The sequence below is a fragment of the Protopterus annectens genome, chromosome 9.part0 (genome assembly GCF_019279795.1).
Source record: "Protopterus annectens isolate FY-2018-M chromosome 9.part0, PAN1.0, whole genome shotgun sequence".
NCBI classification, from domain to species: Eukaryota; Metazoa; Chordata; order Ceratodontiformes; family Protopteridae; genus Protopterus; species Protopterus annectens.
Window position 1 is genome coordinate 245510355 of NC_056743.1, and position 19606 is coordinate 245529960.

Consider the following 19606-nt stretch of genomic DNA (forward strand, 5'->3'; position numbering starts at 1 on the left):
AAACAACTCACATGGAACGTTATGGTAAGTACATAACTTCTTTATGTGAAGTTGTTAAATTTCGCCGTTTATTCTCACTGACGGGTAGCGTCCCTAGCACCCTCAATCCTGGGTGGCTCATGGAAGTATGTTCTTCAGTACCGTGGAACCAAAGGAAGACCCGTCTCTTGAAGTCTTATCTACTTTGTAATGCGTGATAAAGGTATGAGGCTTAGACCAAGTGGCTGCAGTGCAAATATTGTCAAGGGGCAATTTAGCTTGAAAAGCAGAAGAGGTAGAGACGGCTCTGGTAGAATGAGCCTTAGGTTTGTGTGTTAATGGCATTCTTGCATTTTCATAAACAAATGATATACAATCGGATAACCATTTAGATAAAGTTGTTTTAGCCACTGGATTGCCTTTTCTGGCTTCTGAGGATACAAAAAGTTGATCTGATTTTCTAATATCCTTAGTTCTGTCAAAATAAAATCTAAGCTGTCTGTGTACATCAAAAGTTTGTGTAGCATGTATTCCAATTTGCTAGAGTGGTTGGGAAAAAAGACTGGCAGCTCACTGACCTGACTTTAGGTAAAAATGAGGGGTTTGTTCTGAGATATTCTATCAGCATGGAAAATCATGTAAGGTGGTCTGATAGATAACGCTTGAAGTTCTGACATTCTGTCGGCAGAAGTAATGGCCACAAGAAAAATAGTTTTCCAGGATAAATATTTGAGATCACAAGAAGATGCTGGTTCAAAAGGGGGAAGAATAATTTGAGACAGCATAAAGTTTAAATTCCTGGGAGAATAGGGAATTTTGATAGGAGGTCTCATATGAAGAACGCCTTTAAGAAAAGTCTTAGATAATTTATGGCCCATAACATTTGAGCCACCAAACCCAAGGTGGAAATTTGAGAAGGCAGCTAACTGGACTCGAACTGTAGCAGCTGCTGCCCCTTCCTTAAAGACTTTTGTCAAGAATTCTAAAATAGATGATAGCGGAGCTGGGTAAGGGTCAATGTTCTGCGTGTTGGCCCACATTGAGAACCTTTTCCATTTACTGTCATATAATTTCCTGGTAGATGGCTTGTGAGAATACAAGAGAATTTGTCTTGTATCTTCTGAAATTGAATGAAGCCTGGCAATTAGGGGAAGTGGATTAGCCAAGCAGTCAGTTTCAGAGACTGCAGTGAAGGATGCAATTTCCCTGACGGGTGCGTCAGAAGGTCCGGAACTGGGTCCAGGATCCATGGATCTTCCAACAGATGATGGTGGAGATACGGGAACCAAATCTGTCGAGGCCAGTAGGGGGCTATGAGAATAACAGTCCTTTCCAGCGATTTTGCTTTCTGTAAAAATCTGGGTATCAATGGGAAGGGAGGAAATGCATAAAGGAGACCCAGGGGCCAATTGTGTAAAACTGCATCTCTCGGGGGATGACCGGGAGGTGGTATTAGGGCAAAGTAGCTTCAGCATTTTGAATTGATGTGGCTGGCAAAGAGGTCGCAGCAAGGCTGGCCCCATTTGCGGAAAATCAACTCTGCAACCTGTTGTTTGAGAGACCACTCATGAGGGAGCAATATCTCCCTGCTTAGCTTGTCTGATATCACGTTGGATTTCCCCGGGATGTGCATTGCTAACAGAAAATGCTGGGACGACACAGCCTATTGCCAGACCCTGAGGGCTTCTCGACAAAGGGGCTAAGACATGGTATCCCGTTGCTTTTGTTTCAACTACCAGATTACTGACATGTTGTCCATTTGAATTGCAATAGTTCCTAGAGGGATAGAGTCCTGAAAGTACTGCAATGCCAGAAGTAACGCTTTCAACTTTAGAACATTGATGTGCAGATGTCATTCTTGATCTGTCCATGTGCCTTGGGCAGTCTTTCCCTGAAAATGCCCCCCCCCCCAACCTATCAGGGAAGCGTCCATGGTCACAGTGGCTACCGGGGGGTGGGGGGACAAAGGGTCTTCCGAATGTGACATGAAGAGACGTCAACCACCACCAAAGGTCTCTCTTGCAAGAATCCGTGATGAGAATCATGTGGTGCATCGGTAGTTTCTGGTACGACTACTGAGCAAAGAGGAGCCATTGAGGAATTCGCATATGCATCCTTGCGAGTGGTATAGCCAGGATTGCTGCCACCATCAAACCTAGCACCTTCAATACCTCTGCTGCTGTAGCTTTGTTCTTTGACACCAGTGAGCTGACTTGTTGGCGGAGAAGTGAGACTCTTTCGACAGGAAGACGTAGAGTGGTAGTTGAGGTATCTAACTCTGCTCCTATAAAAATGGTATGCTGCAATGGCGATAAGGCAGACTTTTCGAAGTTGAATGTAATGGCTAATTGATGGCAGAGTGTCAGTGTATTGTGTTGCCTGAGTCAATTGATGCTTGGTGGCAGTGGTGAGGAGCAAATCGTCTAGGTATGGAAACACCTGGAAACCTAGACATCTCAGGTGAGCCGTGACCACTGCCAAGCATTTGAACACTCGAGGGGCTGTAGTGAGACCAAAGGGCAGGGCTCGAAACTGGTAATGATTGGCTCCCAGCTGGAAACGCAGATGATCACTGGAGCATCTGTTCATCTTTATGTGATAGTACGCGTCCTGGAGATCTATGGAGCACATCCAATCGCCTTTCACTAGGAATGGAAGAATGGACTAAAGCGTGATCATTCAGAACTTCTCTTTCTTTACGAACTGGTTGAGTCTGCTGAGATCCAAGTTAGGTCTCAGTCCCCTGTTTTCTTTGGTACCAAAAAGAATCTTGAGTAAGTTCCGAATCTAACTTGGTCTGCTGGGACTGGTTGGATGACTCTTTTTCTAGCAATCATTGCTTGTTCCCTGAGATTGGGTGGAACATCTGGGATTCTGTTTACAGGAATGGGAGGGGAAGAGAACGGTATGAAATATCCTCTGGAAATGATACTTTGTACCCATGCATCTGAGGTTATGTTTAGCCAGGCATCTGGGTACAAAGACAAGTGACCCCCGACTGCCTCCAGAGCCGAACAGTCGGGCCCCCTTTCAGGGGAGCTGGTAGGGTTGGACCAGAGAACTGACCCCCGTCACCCTGTTGCTGTGGACCCACTCTGCCGCGGGGCCGGCGTCTTCCGTTACAACCCCCTCCTCTGCCTCTAGAGGGGGTTTCTCCACATGTGTCCTGAAAGGCTCCCTGTGCTTTTCAGAACCACATTTTCCCTCCCCTAGGGCCTTTGGGGTAGGGCAGAGTAGGGGTAGAAAAACAGACACCAATGGCAGATAAGGTCTTGCCTTCCTGCTCACACATGGTTAAAGTTTCCTTTACTTTGGGCCCAAAGAGTGATGAGCCATCGAATGGGGTATTAATAAAGGAAGACTTAAAGGGTTCTGCAAAGGAACAGAGATGCATCCAGGCTTGTCTTTGAAGAGCAATGCCCGAACAAGCGGCTCTACTCGAACCATCAACTGCATAGGATATGAGATGCATGGACGAGTTTACTACTGAGTTTAGGGTAGTGAGCTGGGCGTAGACTTTGTCGGCCACCCCTGCAGCTACCGTACCCTGGAGAGCATCTCCTAGCTCTTTCAGATCTCTTTGTAGTCTCGTAAAGTGGGTTAAGTAGTTCAGTGATCACAGAGAAAAAGTCGCTAAACATGCGTTTCCCATATCTATCCATGACCCTAGAATCTCTGTTAGGAGGATGGACAGATGTGGATATCTCAGACACTTCCTTTTTGGTGGCTGCAGCTACCACCATGGCATCAACAGGCACTCCCTTTGTCAAAAATGGCTTGTCCACTGGGGCAGACATGAATTTATTGGGCTTACGAGGAACAGGTTCCATGGCCTCCGGTGACTCCCACGCCTTACGAGAAATCAGTTCCATGAGCTCGTCGTAAGGCGGAGACACCCAAGAAGTGGAAGGTTGAGACCCAAAATCCTTCAAGAGCATGGACTCATCCTCAGTAGGGGTCTTGGACTGCCAATCGCCCCTCTGACTAAGGATCTCTAGTATCTCTGCAAAGGAGATATCCTCAGGGGGGGATCGAGGGGACCCTTCTGACTCATCTAAGTCCGTGTCAGATGTCAAAGACTCCTGTGGGGAGTCTAAGTGCCTCCTCTTGCACAGTCTCTTCCTGGGCACCTCCTCAGTGGGGGGATCTGTGGGGGGATCTGGGGAGGTCTCAGAAGAGCAGGGGATGCCCTGTGGGGGTACTTGAGGCTCAGGGTCTCTACGCTTAGAGGGACAGGTAGATGAAGCAGACACAGGAGCTTGAGGTGAGAGGGAAGGCTGAACTGATGCTGACGTCGTCTTTGGAGACAAAACTCTCCTCATAGCATCGAAGGCACCATGGCTGTGACGAGGAGGAGTGGATGGACCCGAGAGTACCGTCTGATCCTTCTGCACCGAAACCCTGGGCTCAGAGTCTGAGGTAGGAACCGAGCTCATGTGAGCCGAAGCCCCGAGAGGAAGAGTCGGCACTGACAAATCGGTTCGACTATCCTCCCCGGACCCAATGGGAGAGCGTCTGCGGCGAGGACATCCGAGTAGATGGAGCCGATAACAATGGTGCGGGTTTTGGCTCCAAGGGTTCGACAATCATCGGTTCAGTTTCCTTCGGCTCCGAGAGTCCAGTACGACTCGGAGAAGGAGACGACAAATCCAGTTCCATGGTCTTCGGTACTGACGAGCTGGTCGGGGCTGACAACAATTTGACAAGTCCTGGTGCCTGTAAAAGCTTCTGCACTAGCCGATCCATGTCCAAATCTGAAAGGCTGACTGAGGACTTAGCTGAATGCACCAAAGGTGCTGACTGGAGCAGAGGAGAAGAAGGAACTTCAGAGACCTGCTCCAATACTGAGAGCTGGCTCTGAACCAAAGGTACACTCGGTTTCGAGGTCTGTGGAACTGATGACCCTCCTCCTGAAATTTTTGCCATTTTTGTCACTTTGTCTGAAGATATGGATTTTGAGGATTTGGAGGACGTGCTAGTACCCTCATGGCTACCCAACACCTCAGAAAAGGATTGTTGTAGCAATCCCCTGTCTATTAGCTTCCTCCTTCTCTCCAAGACGACTCTTGAAGAAAAGGAATGGCAAATGCTACAAGTGTCTTGGAGGTGTTTAGCCCCCACACAGTAGACACATTGAATGTGTCCGTCAGTGATGGACATTTTCTGCCCACAATCTGGGCTTTTTTGAATCCCGATTTAGGATGTGAATTCTCCTTTTCATCCGACATAGTTAAATAAAACAAAACAGTAAACTGCATGTGAACTCTATAGAGAATACCCTTAGAGCTCGCCATGAGTCAATTTTGACTCAGGATCATATAACTTACTTACCCCTTCCCTACAATACCTACCTCAGGGCATACAACCAACAGAGTTCAAAGAACCTCAAGGTAAGAGCAATGTAATGACCAGTGCAAATCCCATCAACAAATCTATTAGTCAGGCTCAGTATTATCACACAACTTGCCAATGTGAAATTACCCTGCATCATTGAAAAATCAGGCTGCTGGAAGAATTTTACCAAAAACAAAGAAATCACCAAAGCTGCTGCACAAATGTCTACCATGACATTAAACAATGGTGATACAGGCAAAGGTAAACAAGATGTTAGACAATGAAAGATTATATCTGACCTACAAGGTAGTTAAAAATAAATTTATTTTGCATGTATTTACTGGGATAGTCTGACTGGGCAAGAGCCCATCTTCAGCCAAGGTCTGGGGAGAAAAGCTCCAGGGCCAGTTAACAAATTAGACATGATACACTAGTCACACATATCACAAAGTTAGATTGAGTTACATAGACTGGAAAAGGAACATAAATTATACAGGTTGGTAATAAAGTCAGCTAAGTAAACAATGTACACAAGTACCGAGCATAGAATACCAGGTAAGTGAATGACATAATTTCCCAAATGTGCTAAGTGCATTTAGAGTAAATAAGTAAATTTGGCCCGCCCTGGCCGTGCCCTACCACTGTGCTGGCTTCTGACTCCTGGCTTGTGCTTCTTGTCAGGGCTGGCGGTTCCGAGCTGGTTACAGATTCTGTGTCACTTTTCTGTTGCAAGCAAAGGAAATAGAGAAAAAAAGGAGAGAGAACTAACGTTATTTTCCATCTAAGTGCTACACTGATGAGCTGAAAACAAGACATGCCTTCTACCAGTGGGGAAAGAGGGGGACTCTTAACACAAGATAATTCAAAATGACGAAAAACTTACTAGAAAAAATTGGTTGCACCTCTTCTGCTTCACTATATTGAGCTCATCCTCCTAATTTCACATTCATAAACCGTGCAAACCATGAGACAAACCACTGTGAATTTCATCACTATGGGCTAAAAATGGAATTTTCACAATACTATTCCAGGTACAAAACAAAAACCTAAAGAATTTTTATTTTTCAAGAAACTACAGATTTTAAGATTTTTTTTTTATTATTCAATACATAAGCCACCAGACAGTGTGAACACTGGCTCTAGACGATGACCACTGTTGATGCGACACCTCAAACACCATATGCAAAGTCATTTTGCAGGAGGACTGTGCATGCCAGAAATGTGACTGAGGTCTACATCTGTTTTAGATGAAGCCCAGACTATCAAAATTCAAATAGCTTGGATGCTGGTAAAGTCAGATGGGAAAGGGAGGGAGTAAGTGGCCAATTTCTGCTCATCTGTCCTTAGCAGACTGAATTGTGGTTCTAAATGGTACAGTACTATCAAGCAAAATAAAGTCTGCAAGGCACAACAATGGCCAAGATCCATGGTGTAGGGCTTCGGGATCTCAAGATCATGATACTAGTCCTAATTGTCTGTGGGTAGCAGTGCACACACACACACACACACACACACACACACACACACACACACACACACATTGGTAGGACACAGAAGGTCTTTTGGTGATGCAAGTGTGCATGTTAGGCACAAGAGGTGGGTGCAAGGTTAACCAGAAACACCCTCATTGATTGGATGGCAGCAGGAGAAAACACAATCTTTATGGTTGCCTGGATGAAGGTCCCACTTACTGCATCAAGCCCTTGTGGTGCCAATTCCCCAAAGACATGGAAATTAATGTGCTCAAGACCCAAAGGGGGGATGTCCAATGGTGTCAGGCACAGAAGCAATATATAACAACACGGAAGAGGAAAAAAAAGAAAATGGGTCCAACTAAAAAGAAGAATCAAACCAACTTCTGACCGAGCTAACTTCGCCCAGAACATACTCAAGTAATATGTTTTTAATCAGCTTCATATCGGATCATAAAATTATACTCCGACACTGTCTAAATGGAACCCCAGCAAACAGTAGGCTTCTTACTCATATTTGCCCCATCACACAGTGAGGATACAAGGAGGAAGAGTGAAAGGGATACTGAAAGAGACAGGCATATGCAGTGATTCCTTCAGACTTCATTGCATGATATTTTCATAAACACAATTGCTTCAATATGACCCTACTGCAGGATCAGGTTTCATCAAAAGTTATTCAGGCTTGAAATTTCAAGCTTTTTTATCATCTAAAAACAAAAGCTCAAAAATTTCAGTTCACCAGTGTGTAAAATGCTCAGAAACATAACAAGCAAGAACACTATTCATCACAAAAGTACACTACACATCACTAATGAAGGCCTTGTGCTAAAAACGGTTCATCAGTCAGCCAGTGAAGAACAGGACATCAAAAAATGGATCTGCAGTAACAGATTAAACAGGAAATCTACCACTAAGTTAGTGAAACAGATCACATTAGACCAAGGAGAGATCTAACACCAGAATCCGATGAAAAGGGGAATGATTGTTCGGCAGGCACTTCAACCATTCTCAATGGCTTAGCCCAAAAAGCATCTTCATATGGTGGTGAAAGAGTAGGTGAATATCACTATTGCCATAAATCCATCAGATGAAGAACTGCTAGCTAAGACCCATGACAGCTCTAAGCTCCTGGATCTTCACCAAAGGAAGCAAGGGATAATATGAAGCATTTCCAGAACAGCTCCAATTAATGAAATCCTCAGTATAGGGTGCAAGGAGACCCCCCCCCATCCATGTCATTGGTGGTTGGTGGTTTTGTTTTGTACATTCTGCTGCATCTTTGGTGGTTCTGATATTGTGAAAAGGGCTGCAGCTGTAAGTAGTTGCTTCTTAGTGATTGTATTACAGTTCTCCTTCTTTTATAAGAAACTCTGCCTAAATGTCTTGGACTCCACTCTGGGAGGTTGTGCCTTTTTAATGATTGCTCATAGGATGTCATAGAAGATCTTGAAAAGATGGTTGTATGTAGCTTCATTGTCCCTGGTATGTGAAACCCTGCACCTAACACGTTTCCCTCTAGCAGAGTAACTGAAGCCCTTGGGAGGAAGAGGCCTCTATAGAGATGGGGGGCTTTAAAGTGATAGACAGGGTTCCTTCACCTGAGTTGCCCTATAGGGTAGCCCAAGGAGTTGGCTGTCCAAGCAGCCATGCAGCTGTCTTGATTACCATCCAGGATTGCCCTTGAAAATCTCATTTCCCAAGCTGATTTGTGATTTGGAGAACCATTACTCAGTGGCAGGTCCTGCAAGAACCACCTCCAGCAAAGCTTTGTGTGACATGCCTGGCTGCCTTAGGGGACTTACTGGTATAATGCTAGCCGATCCTTTAAGAAGTTGATGTAATATTGGAGGTCACTAGAAATCAGGTAAGTCGATTTTACCTTCGTTTTGTTGTCTAAAAGAAGTTGCTGTGGAAATTTTGCCTTTTTCTGATTTCCATGTCAGCTAGCCCATCTTGTATGTGAAATTTTGCATATCCCAGTTATAATGACTGCAACTACAGCAAAGCCAGAGTCAGGAGTTCCAACAGCTCAGAGCAAACAATGATCATAGTCATCCAATTATGCGAACACTAGAGCATTACCTGGTTGGAACATCCCATCTGACACAGTCAGTACCCTGGGGCAAAGACTGTGGGACCAAACATAAGGTCAAATGGACACACCTCAAAATGCAACGCTCCTAATGCTAAGTGCAGCCACTGTCAAGCAAATCATCATCAGATGCAGTGATATCAATACGAAGCCCTGAAGAACTGCAGAATTAAAGAGGACTATGGAAAATTTTACATACAAGATGGGCTAGCTGACATGGAAGATTACGTGATGTATAATGTTTGCAATTGAAAATATGTCAATATGGTTTGTTTTCATTTATATAAATGTGTGATTGCCCAAGTCATAAATAAGTCAATAAAGATATTTTTGTTTAAAAAAAAATGCTTCGGTGACATAACTGTGAGGGGTTGATTTTATGTGTTGGCATGTGTAGCACCTTGACATCTTACTGCAGGCATCTAACAAAATGGTGAATGACCAACAGAAAAAGCAGCAGCAAGTCCAGCATGGATAAAAGTTCCTTTAAAAGGTTTACTAACAAACTCTCACTTAAAGACAATAAAAATTATCATTAAGTAAAGTGAGATACTAGTGCTTTCGTCCTGGTACCTTCCAGAACTTCCTCAGATAACTCTAAGTAGATTTATCTGAGGAAGTTCTGTAAGGTAGCAGGATGAAAGTGCTAGTATCTCACTTGTTTTTAAGTGTGAATTTGTTAATAAACTCTCGAAAAGAACTTTTATCCGTGTTGGACTTGGTGCTGCTTTTTCTGCTGGTAGTTCACCATCTTGCTGTATTACTGGTTTGTCTTTTGTGTCTCTGGCTGATTTTACTGCAGGCCTTAGAAGAGGAGGCATCACCTCTGGTGGTCTTTCTTGGTGATGTGAAAACCACAAAAACAGTTGGAAGGTCTGACATTTTAGCACTGAATGCAGGAATGCACCATCCAGTAACATATGCTAGGATGAGATCTGAATTGTGAGGGACTAGAAATAAACAGAAGATACACTGTTACCATATCAATTAATATCAGAGAGCCCCCCCACCCCCACACCCAATGAATTTTTCACTGAATTAATCTTTTTCAGGTATCATTTGGTTAAAAGGGAAAAAAGAAAATTTGCATTCCTGTTTATAAGTCCTTACCAGGGAGGTGCTCTTGATGACCATACAAAGCCTAGCCATGCAACCCAGAGAGTTTAGAAAATGGATTGGCCACTCCACTCAAGCATGGCTATGCGGTATACATCAGAAATAAATGTATGGGCAACTATCCAATTGTCATGCAGAACATGAACTTATTCCACAGACAGCAAAATCTTTGTTACAAATAAAGCTAAGGTCTTTAGTATTACCAGTAATTCTGACATGGAAGACATCTAGCAGAACAAGACCTTGCATAGCCCATAAGACAAGGTAGAAATCACTGCATAAGCGCCAGTATGGGATAGTGAAAAGCAAGTTTCTCTTACCCCATAAAGGCTGCTAAGGAAACTTAGTCCTTCAATTTTTAAGGTAGAAAGCATTACCACCTTTAGAGTTGAGCAAGGTATTACGACAGGAACATTCTAAACAGTGTTTTGCATTCTCTGACTGCACTGATGAAGGAAGACAAGAGGGGTTTCTAAAATCCTTGGCCTTGGAGGATACATCTCTAATAATTCAAAGGGTAAGGTAGAAGACTGTTCTAAATATCACAAGAAACGTGATTATAGAATGATAATTCATTGCCAGTTAATCCATCGCTCAAAGCAGTTCATGAACCAAGCACTAAAGTCTGATGCAGATATTAGTACAACAAACTCCCTGAGTGCACATACACTATATTTTTTTGTCAAATTTAAGGACAGCATTAGTACACCAAATGTTGGTTTTTGAAAGCCCTTTTTGGAGGATAAAATGCTTGCTCGGATCACTAACAGCAACCAGTTTACAATCCGCAAACTTGTAAGCTACAGACCTCTGATATCTGATCACACCAAGGGAAGTAAATGCCAAAGGGCAGGGGACCCATGACAAAGCTCTGAAGGACACCACTAACGACACGCCTATTAAGTGAAAAGGCACCAGCAAATTTTATATGAGTGCATCTGACTGGATAGGCAGTTTGTAAAGTACAGCTGTGTACACTTACCATAAATGTAGATGTTCGAGTGTATTCACTGTTGCAATCATTATATTTAGGTAATTTGCTGGCAGGTTGCCCTCAGTCGGACTGATTAACTAAGTCCCAACAAGCTCAAATATATGCGAGAGATGCAACTATATAGCCAAATTGGAGGCTGAGCTCTCTCAACATAGTACTGGCATGGTCAGTCTGGAGGAGAAGGTAATCACACACACCACAAATCCAGTCTCACATAGACCTATCGCAACAGCAAACCAAACACACAAAAACATACTCGGAGGCTCTAAATAAAAATCTGCCTAAGCAACAGAGACCTCCAAAGCAGACATCCAAGCAACTGCTACCCCACAACAATACCCACATATCACATAGTTCACAAAGTCAGTGTGCCACACAGTCACAGCCCTTAAGGCTAAACAACACACTTACTACACTTGTAATAGGTGACTCTCGTCAGACACACTGACGTCCCTCTCACCAGGCTGAACAAGGAGGTCACTATAAGCTGCCTGTCGGGTGCCAGGATCCGCCACATAACACAAGCACTCAGGTCACTCTAAAGCAAGTACAAATATGGCTCCGTCATTGTCCATGCTGGTGTGAATGACCTGAGACGTACCTTCCTGGATTACATGAAAAGAGACAGAGGAGCTCTCTGATCATGTGGTCCAGGCCGGTATGACCCTGACCTTGAGTAGCATCTTACCCTCACCAAGAATGATACCACAGTATAAAGACAAAATGATCAATTTCAACAATTGGCTAAAGTATTGGTGTCACTCAAAGGAGATCCAGTGTCTGTCAGCCTGGGATGACATGCTTGACAAGCCACGTTGCTTCACTAGGGACGGCTTGCACCTGTCACCCCTGGGTTTTCGAATACTGGTCAAGGCTCATCACCCCCATAGTGCCTTTTTTAGGCAAGGCTCAAAAGACAAACCCACCTCCTTAGACAACACAAGGAAAAAGAAACTAAGGGTAATGCTGCTCAACACCAGAAGTCTAAACCTCAAGATGCATGCACTTGAGGCTCTCCTCAGTATGGAGAATATCGATATCTGTGCTGTAACGGAAACCTGGTTCAAGGGTCCCGAGAGCACCCCAGCACTACCAGGCTATACCTCATACCATGCTTTTCAGCCCCAAAACTTGGACCGAACCACAAGAGGAGGGGGAGTATCCATATTCATCAAAGATACCCATACCTCTAGGCTAGTGGCACTGCACGAAGCATCTGAGACCATCCATGTGCAACTAACAGTGGACAAAACTGCCTTCCAGTTTGTAGCCTGCTACCGGCCACCCTCACAAACTCAGAAACCCCACTCGGCTTTCCTGAAGACACTGGAGAATATGAAGGTCTCACCAAACACCATTATATTGGGTGACTTTAACTACCCAAACATAGACTGGGAGCACTAAAGCCCCAACACCCTAGCCCAACGGTTCCTAGAATTTATAAACTCAAATGCTATGGAACAACTGGTCACCACTCCCACAAGAGGGGAAACCATATTGGACCTGATCATCACCAACATGGGGACTCTATGTTCCATACCAGAGGTATACCCCTCATTGGTAAGATCTGACCATAAATTAATCACTATGGACATCCATATCCCGTCCCCACCCCCAGCAAAGGAAAAGTACAGTTTTGTACCTACCATAAATGTAGATGTTCGAGGATCCACATTGCTGCAGTCCTAACTATTGGGTAGTCCGCTGTCCAGTCGGCCCGAATACCAAAGTATATGGCTGACGTCGGTCACGGCGCATTAGACTGACGTCAGTACGTCAGGGTACTAATGCGCATGACCGACGTCATATCCTCAGTCTTTTCTTGCCCCAGATGTCAGAAGACCCTAAAAAGACAAGGCCAAAACCAAAAACACCAAACATACCTGCACCAAAATTATATACAATATATACAAAGGTACTAGAATATAACCTCACCAACACAACCACCCCTAAACACAGAGGGGAAGGAGGGAGGGTAAATTGGACTGCAGCAATGTGGATCCTCGAACATCTACATTTATGGTAGGTACAAAACTGTACTATGTTCTTCATTCCACATTGCTGCAGTCCTAACTATTGGGTAGAATCCCAAAGCAGAGGTAAGGGAGGCTGGCAAATCATAAGGAAGCAGGAGCTGATAACATGCCTTGCAAAATAGCTGTGGCAAAACCAGCCCTAGACTTAGAGTAGAGAGGAAGGTGGTAATGCTTAGAGAAAGTATGCACTGAACTCCAAGTAGCTGCCTCCAAAATATCCTTAGTTGCCACCCCCCTCAGAAATGCTGTTGAAGTGGCAGTAGCCCTAGTGGAATGAGGCCTAATCCCAGCTGGAATCTCTTTGCCATGATGGGAATAACAAAATGCAATGCAAAACCCAATCCACCTAGAAATAGTTTGTTTTGACACAGGCTTGCCCTGCGAACTCAAAGCAAAAGAAACAAACAACTGCTGAGACTGCCTAAAAACCTTAGTCCTGCTTAAATAATAACGCAATTGCCTGTGTACATCTAAAGTGTGCAAAATCTTTTCCGATTTATTTTGGGGATCTGCATAAAAAGTAGGCAAATGAATAGTTTGGTTTAAAGCCACACTAGAAACCACCTTAGGCATAAAGGAAGGATTAGTACGTAATGATACCCTATCCTTATGAAAAATCAAAAAAGGCTCAACCGCCATAAGGGCCTGCAACTCAGAAACCCTTCTAGCAGAAGTAATGGCCAACAAAAAAGCAGTCTTCCATGACAAGTATTTCAGTTCAGCAGTAGCCGCAGGCTCAAAAGGTTGTAGAGTAAGTTTCTCCAACACAAAATTGAGGTCCCAAGCAGGAGTAGGAGCTCTACGTGGGGGTCTTATATTCTTTGCCCCTCTAAGAAATTGCTTGAACAAAGGATGTGAAAACAATGGTGGGTCACAATCATAGTGAGCTGAAATTGCTGCAGCATGAATTTTAATAGAAGAGAAAGACAAACCTTTGTCCAATAACTCAGTAAGATATTGAAGAGCCACACCCAAATTAGGCTCAGAAATCTCCAAATTTTTTGCTGCAGTCCAAAACAAAAATCTCTTCCATTTTTCTGCGTACACTTTCCTTGTACTAGGTCTTCTGGCTTCCATAATCACATTTAAAACTTGCTGAGGAAGCTGAGACCTGCTGTCCTTCAAAACAGAATATGCCAGGCTGTTAGATGAAGAGAGTGAAGCTTGACATTGAGCAGACGACCGTCCCTCGGAGACAACAGGTGTGGAATCAAGGGTAAAGGCCATGGAGGCTTCCTTACCAGACTCCTCAGTAATGGGTACCAGTGCCGCCGAGGCCAATCTGGAGCTATTAAAATCATCCTTGGCTTGTCTTGTCTGACCTTTAGAAGCACCTTTGGGAGAAGAGGCAGAGGTGGAAAAGCATACACATGAAGATTTTTGCAACTGAAAGAAAGAGCATCCACTTTCCAAGCTGTGTGATGAAATCCCTTCGTGCAAAAGTTTGGCAGCTGGTGGTTTAGTGGAGAAGCGAACAGATCTATGTCTAGAGTTCCCCATGACACTGTCAATGTTTGAAATACATGAAGATCCAGTTTCCACTCGTGGGGATCCATGATTTGTCTGCTTAACACATCTGCTAAGGAGTTCTGTGCTCCCGGCAGAAACCTTGCCTGAAGAGTTAATTGCAAACTGAGCGCAGTCTCCCATAAAATCATTGCTTGTCTGCACAATGGGTAAGAATGTGTTCCCCCTTGTTTGTTGATGTACCACATGACAGTTGTGTTGTCTGTTAGAATCAACACCTGCCCTGGAAGAAGTAACTCCTTGAAAGCCATTAATGAAAACTGGACTGCTAACATCTCTTTCATGTTGATATGTAGATGCTGTAGTCTGGCAGGCCACTTGTCTTGTATCCACTTTCCATTTAGATGAGCTCCCAAGCAATATCTGAGGCATCTGTCGTTAGAATCTGACTTGCCTCTGGCCGGGTCACAGAGAGTCCCTTGTTTAGGTGACATTCCTGAGCCCACCACAAAAATTCCTTTTGAATGCAAGGTATTATTTGAATGACAGTGTCCAAATCCTGGCAGTGCTGTGTCCACAGATTTTTGAGATACCATTGTAGCTTCCTCATATGCAGTTTGGCATTGGGAAGCACCAGAATACAAGATGCCATGAACCCTAAGGCTTGAAGGACTGTCCTTGCAGTCAGCCCGGACTGAAGAGATAGGTGATGGAAGTAACTGGAAAGATTCTTTTGTTTGTCCGGGGTTAAAAGGCCATCTGGGCTGCTGTATTCAGTCTCACACCCAGAAAGCACATGTCTTGAGAGGGTACTAGACTGGACTTTATTTCGTTCACAGAATACCCTAGGCATCTTAGCACTGCTATGACATATTCCAAATGCTGTAGAAGGTCTTCCTTTTCTCGAGCCAGAATCAGGCAATCGTCCAAGTAAGGATAGATTTGAATTCCTTTTAGCCTGAAGTAAGCTATCACTGGAGCCAGAACCTTTGTGAATACTCTGGGCGCAGTAGATAAGCCAAAGGGCAATGCAGAGAACTGATAATGAGAATTTCCAGCTCGAAAACGCAGATACTTCCTGCAACTTAGTCTTATTGGCACATGAAGGTAAGCTTCCTTTAGATCTAAAGTTACCATCCAGTGATCTTTGCCCAGCAGAGGTAAAAGTTGTTGTAACGTCAACATTTTGAACTTGGGAATGTCCAGATAAGTGTTGAGGATAGATAAATCCAAAATTGGTCTCCACGTGTTCCCCTTTTTGGTACTAGGAACAGGCGAGAATAAAATCCTAGGCCCCTTTCTGGCACAGGAACTGACTGAATAGCCCCTATTTGGAGCAACAGAGAAATTTGCTTGTGAGCCTCTGTTCTTTGTAGAGGAGGAATGTCTGGCATGCCTTTGAAAGGAGGCAAGGTATGGAAATAAAACCTGTAACCGTGGTGAATGATATCCAGAACCCATCTGTCTTGGGTAATTAAATCCCAATTTTCTTTGAAAAGAGACAGCCTTCCTCCCACAGGTGCTGCCAGGCGAGAATGTACTGGCAGCTGAAAAGGCAGGTCATTGGGTCTGCTTACGAAAGGACTGACCCCTGCCCTCACCAGAAGTCTGAGCAGGTGAACTCCCTGTCCTAGGCCTAAAAGAACCTTGAGCTCTGCCTCTACCACGTCTAGGCCTACCCCTAGACTGGGAATCATAAACAGGATAAGTCCACCCCTTAGCAGGCCAATTTCTACTAAACTTCGGAGGCTGCACCTGCAAAAAATCCTTAACAGTTTGCATAGACTTAGCCTTGTCCTCCATTTTCTTTAAAACTGCTTCCACAGGCGAACCAAACAACACATCAGACTGTAAAGGAGCATCCAAAATCCTTGTCTTAACATGCTCAGCTAAGTTCTGATCCCTCAACCAGGCATGCCTACGAAGAACAGAACCAGTAGCAGCCACCCTCGAGGAGGCTTGCACAGCATCAAAACCACACTGTAAGGAATGCTTACCCACCTGTTCAGAAACATGAACTAAATCCTGCAATTCTTTACACTCAATACCTTCAGCGAGAGCATCCACCTTAGACTTCAATTGTGAAAGGAGATAATTCTGATATTTTAACATATGAAACTGACAATTCAACGCCCTCATGGCTAAAGTGGAAGAAGTATACACTTTCTTTCCCCATCTATCCAAAGCCCTTGCCTCTTTATCAGGAGGAACAGGATTTTTAACCACAGAAGCCTTCACACCTTTAGGCCCCTGAGAGACAGTTTCTGGGTCTGCCCTAGGACTCTTAAAAAGATACTTATGGGCTTCAGGCACCCTATAGTACCTATCCGGTTTAACTGGGGCAGGAGGCAAAGAGTCAGGATTCATGGAAGCCTCTGCAAAACATCTTCTACCACATTCAGAACAGGAGGTATAGCTAAAGGCCTATGCTGGGGTAAAAACAAGAATTCTCTAAGCCTCTTCCTGGAATCAGAGAAACCTTGACCTTCCCATTTAAAATGCTCCCTCATGGAATGCAGAGTCTCTGAAAATGAAAAATCCTCAGGAGGCGAAGCTGAAGGAGTAGAATCATCCACATCAGAATCAGAATAAGGAGGATACTCCTGCAAGTCTTCAGCCGAAGACTCAGAAGCCTCCGAACATTGCTCAAAACTCTCAAACTCAGGTTCCACCCCAGGCCTCTTATCAGGAGGGGGCATAGAACCTCTAATCATTGTAATCAAATCCTCTGCCATTTTTAGCATATGCTTCTTAGGCAAAGACCCTGAAACACTCGGAGAAACCCCCACTGAAGCTAAAGCAGGCCTGCCTCTTAAAGAAGCCTTAGAAACAGAAGGCGAGGCCCTAACCACCTTAGGAAGAGAGGGAAGAACAGCCACCTGAGAAGCCCCTTCAGGCTGGCCTACTTCCTGAGATACATCCTGTAACAGTAAAGTTTCTCCCTGAGACTCCAAAGAAACTCCTGGCAGAACCTCCGGCTCCACTGAGTCTTCTAAAGAACCGTCGTCTGTGACTGTCAGGTCTTCCACTCTAGGCTTCCTGCTTTGTCCTTGCGCTTTTGGCTGAAGCGGCGCCGGAGCATCCGACGGCATTTTATAATTACAACGCTTCCCAAACACTAACCTGGCACAGTCTAACCTTCTCTTAATAGTGCGTTTGTTAAACCTAGCACAAGAGCGGCATCCAACAACGTCGTGCTCAGGCCCTAAACAAGGTATACACAAAGTATGGTAATCCCTATGAGGTATCTGTTTCCCACAAGAAATACAGTTATTCACTTTTTCTGACATCCGGTTAAATACTGAGGCAAGAAAAACAAAATATTCCCAACGGGTACTTAGCCAACTTTGATTCGGTCTGAAACTCTGACTTCAGAAACTTTCAGAACGCCAACCTGCACTCGCAAAACAGCTTCTGCATCGGACCATGCGGCAAAAAAGACTGAGGATATGACGTCGGTCATGCGCATTAGTACCCTGACGTACTGACGTCAGTCTAATGCGCCGTGACCGACGTCAGCCATATACTTTGGTATTCGGGCCGACTGGACAGCGGACTACCCAATAGTTAGGACTGCAGCAATGTGGAATGAAGAACATCCACGGTCAAAAACTTCTCAAAAGCAAACCTCCCACTTCTCAAAACCGAGGTGGAATCCTTCAAAGCCCCAGGGCCAGTGGAAAATACGGCCCAAGCCGCAGAATCCTTTACAAACACATTTTATGGATACCTCCAGGAATGCATGGATCATGCTATCCCAAATAAAACAAAGACACACTCCTCCAAAGGCAGGAGACATATCTGGTGGACCCCAGCCATAAATAAGCTGTACAACAGAAGGAGGAAGCTACTACATGATGGAGCAAAATCCCTGAAAGGGAAGGCAACTCTGATCAGTACTAGCAAGAAACTACGATTTCTCATAAAATCATCTAAGGCTAGCTTCGAAAGAAAAATTGCACAAGACGCTAAAGATAATCACAAGGCTTTCTTTAGTTATGTCAGAAACCTGGGTGGAAACTCCCAGATATGCTCCGAGTTAGTGCAAAATGACAAAAAATACACTGAACCCACAGACATTGCCAACATCCTGGCAGACAGGTTCAGTGCAAACTTCTCCCCCCCTCCCCCCCAAATGAGCAAATGACTATCCCAACAGAGTGTAGTCTCCCTGACATCACAGATGAGAGCTGCCCTTTCCAAAGCAAAAAACACAGCATCAATGGGACCGGACGGTGTCCCAGGGTGCTTTTTACATCAGCTCCAAGAAGAACTGAACCCTCACTTAAAATCACTGTTCAGTCTCAGCCTTACAACAGGATATGTACCCAAAGAATGGCGTACAGCAACAGTGGTCCCACTCCATAAACGTGGTGCCACAACGGACCCCGGAAACTATCTCCCTATAAGCCTAACTAACCTGGTCTGCAAAGCTATGGAGCGTATCATCATGGAACTCATAAACAAAGACATTGGGAACATCCAAACACTGGATCCTACCTAATTCGGCTTTGTTAAGGGCAGATCTTGCCATTTGAACCTGGTCAATATCTTTGAAACAGTCACCAAGGCCATATACAAAGGGAAGGTAGTCCACACAGCCTACATTGACCTTGCAAAAGCCTTCGACACAATACCCCACTTGGGCACCATAAATATGCTCACCAGCTTAAATATCAACCCCTATGTCGCAAGATGGGCTGCAAACTGGCTTAGTGATAGAACCCACATGGTCAGAATTGCAGGTGCCATGTCAGACTCTAAACCAGTTACAAGTGGTGTCCCAGAAGGCTCAGTTCTGGGACCTCTCTTGTTCGGTATATATTTCTCTGAGGTACAGGCTAACACAGAAGGACTATGGCTGACAGTTTGCAGATGACTGCAAACTGAGGGCCATTATCGACTCACCGGCTGACACAAGCATCCTCCAAAAAGGTCTCACAGAGACGGATAACTGGTGCCAGAGCCATGGCCTAAAGCTAAATGCCAGAAAATGCGTAGTAATCCCCTTTGGGAAAAACAAAGTGCCCACAAATTACCACACAGGTGGTAATCCATTAAGTACGGAAGAAGTAATTAGGGATTTGGGGACCCAAGTAGACTGCAATCTCTC

General features: G+C 44.5%; 1 protein-coding gene across 1 annotated transcript in view; it reads right to left on the reverse strand.

Annotated features, from left to right (window-relative positions):
• MADD (MAP kinase activating death domain) overlaps nucleotides 1-19606 on the reverse strand; it is a 2427721-nt gene that overhangs the window by 880765 nt on the left and 1527350 nt on the right. Inside the window, exon 22 of the mRNA XM_044082094.1 lies at nucleotides 5953-6036. Coding sequence (XP_043938029.1) covers nucleotides 5953-6036 — 84 coding nt within the window. The remainder of the gene's footprint in view (nucleotides 1-5952; nucleotides 6037-19606) is intronic.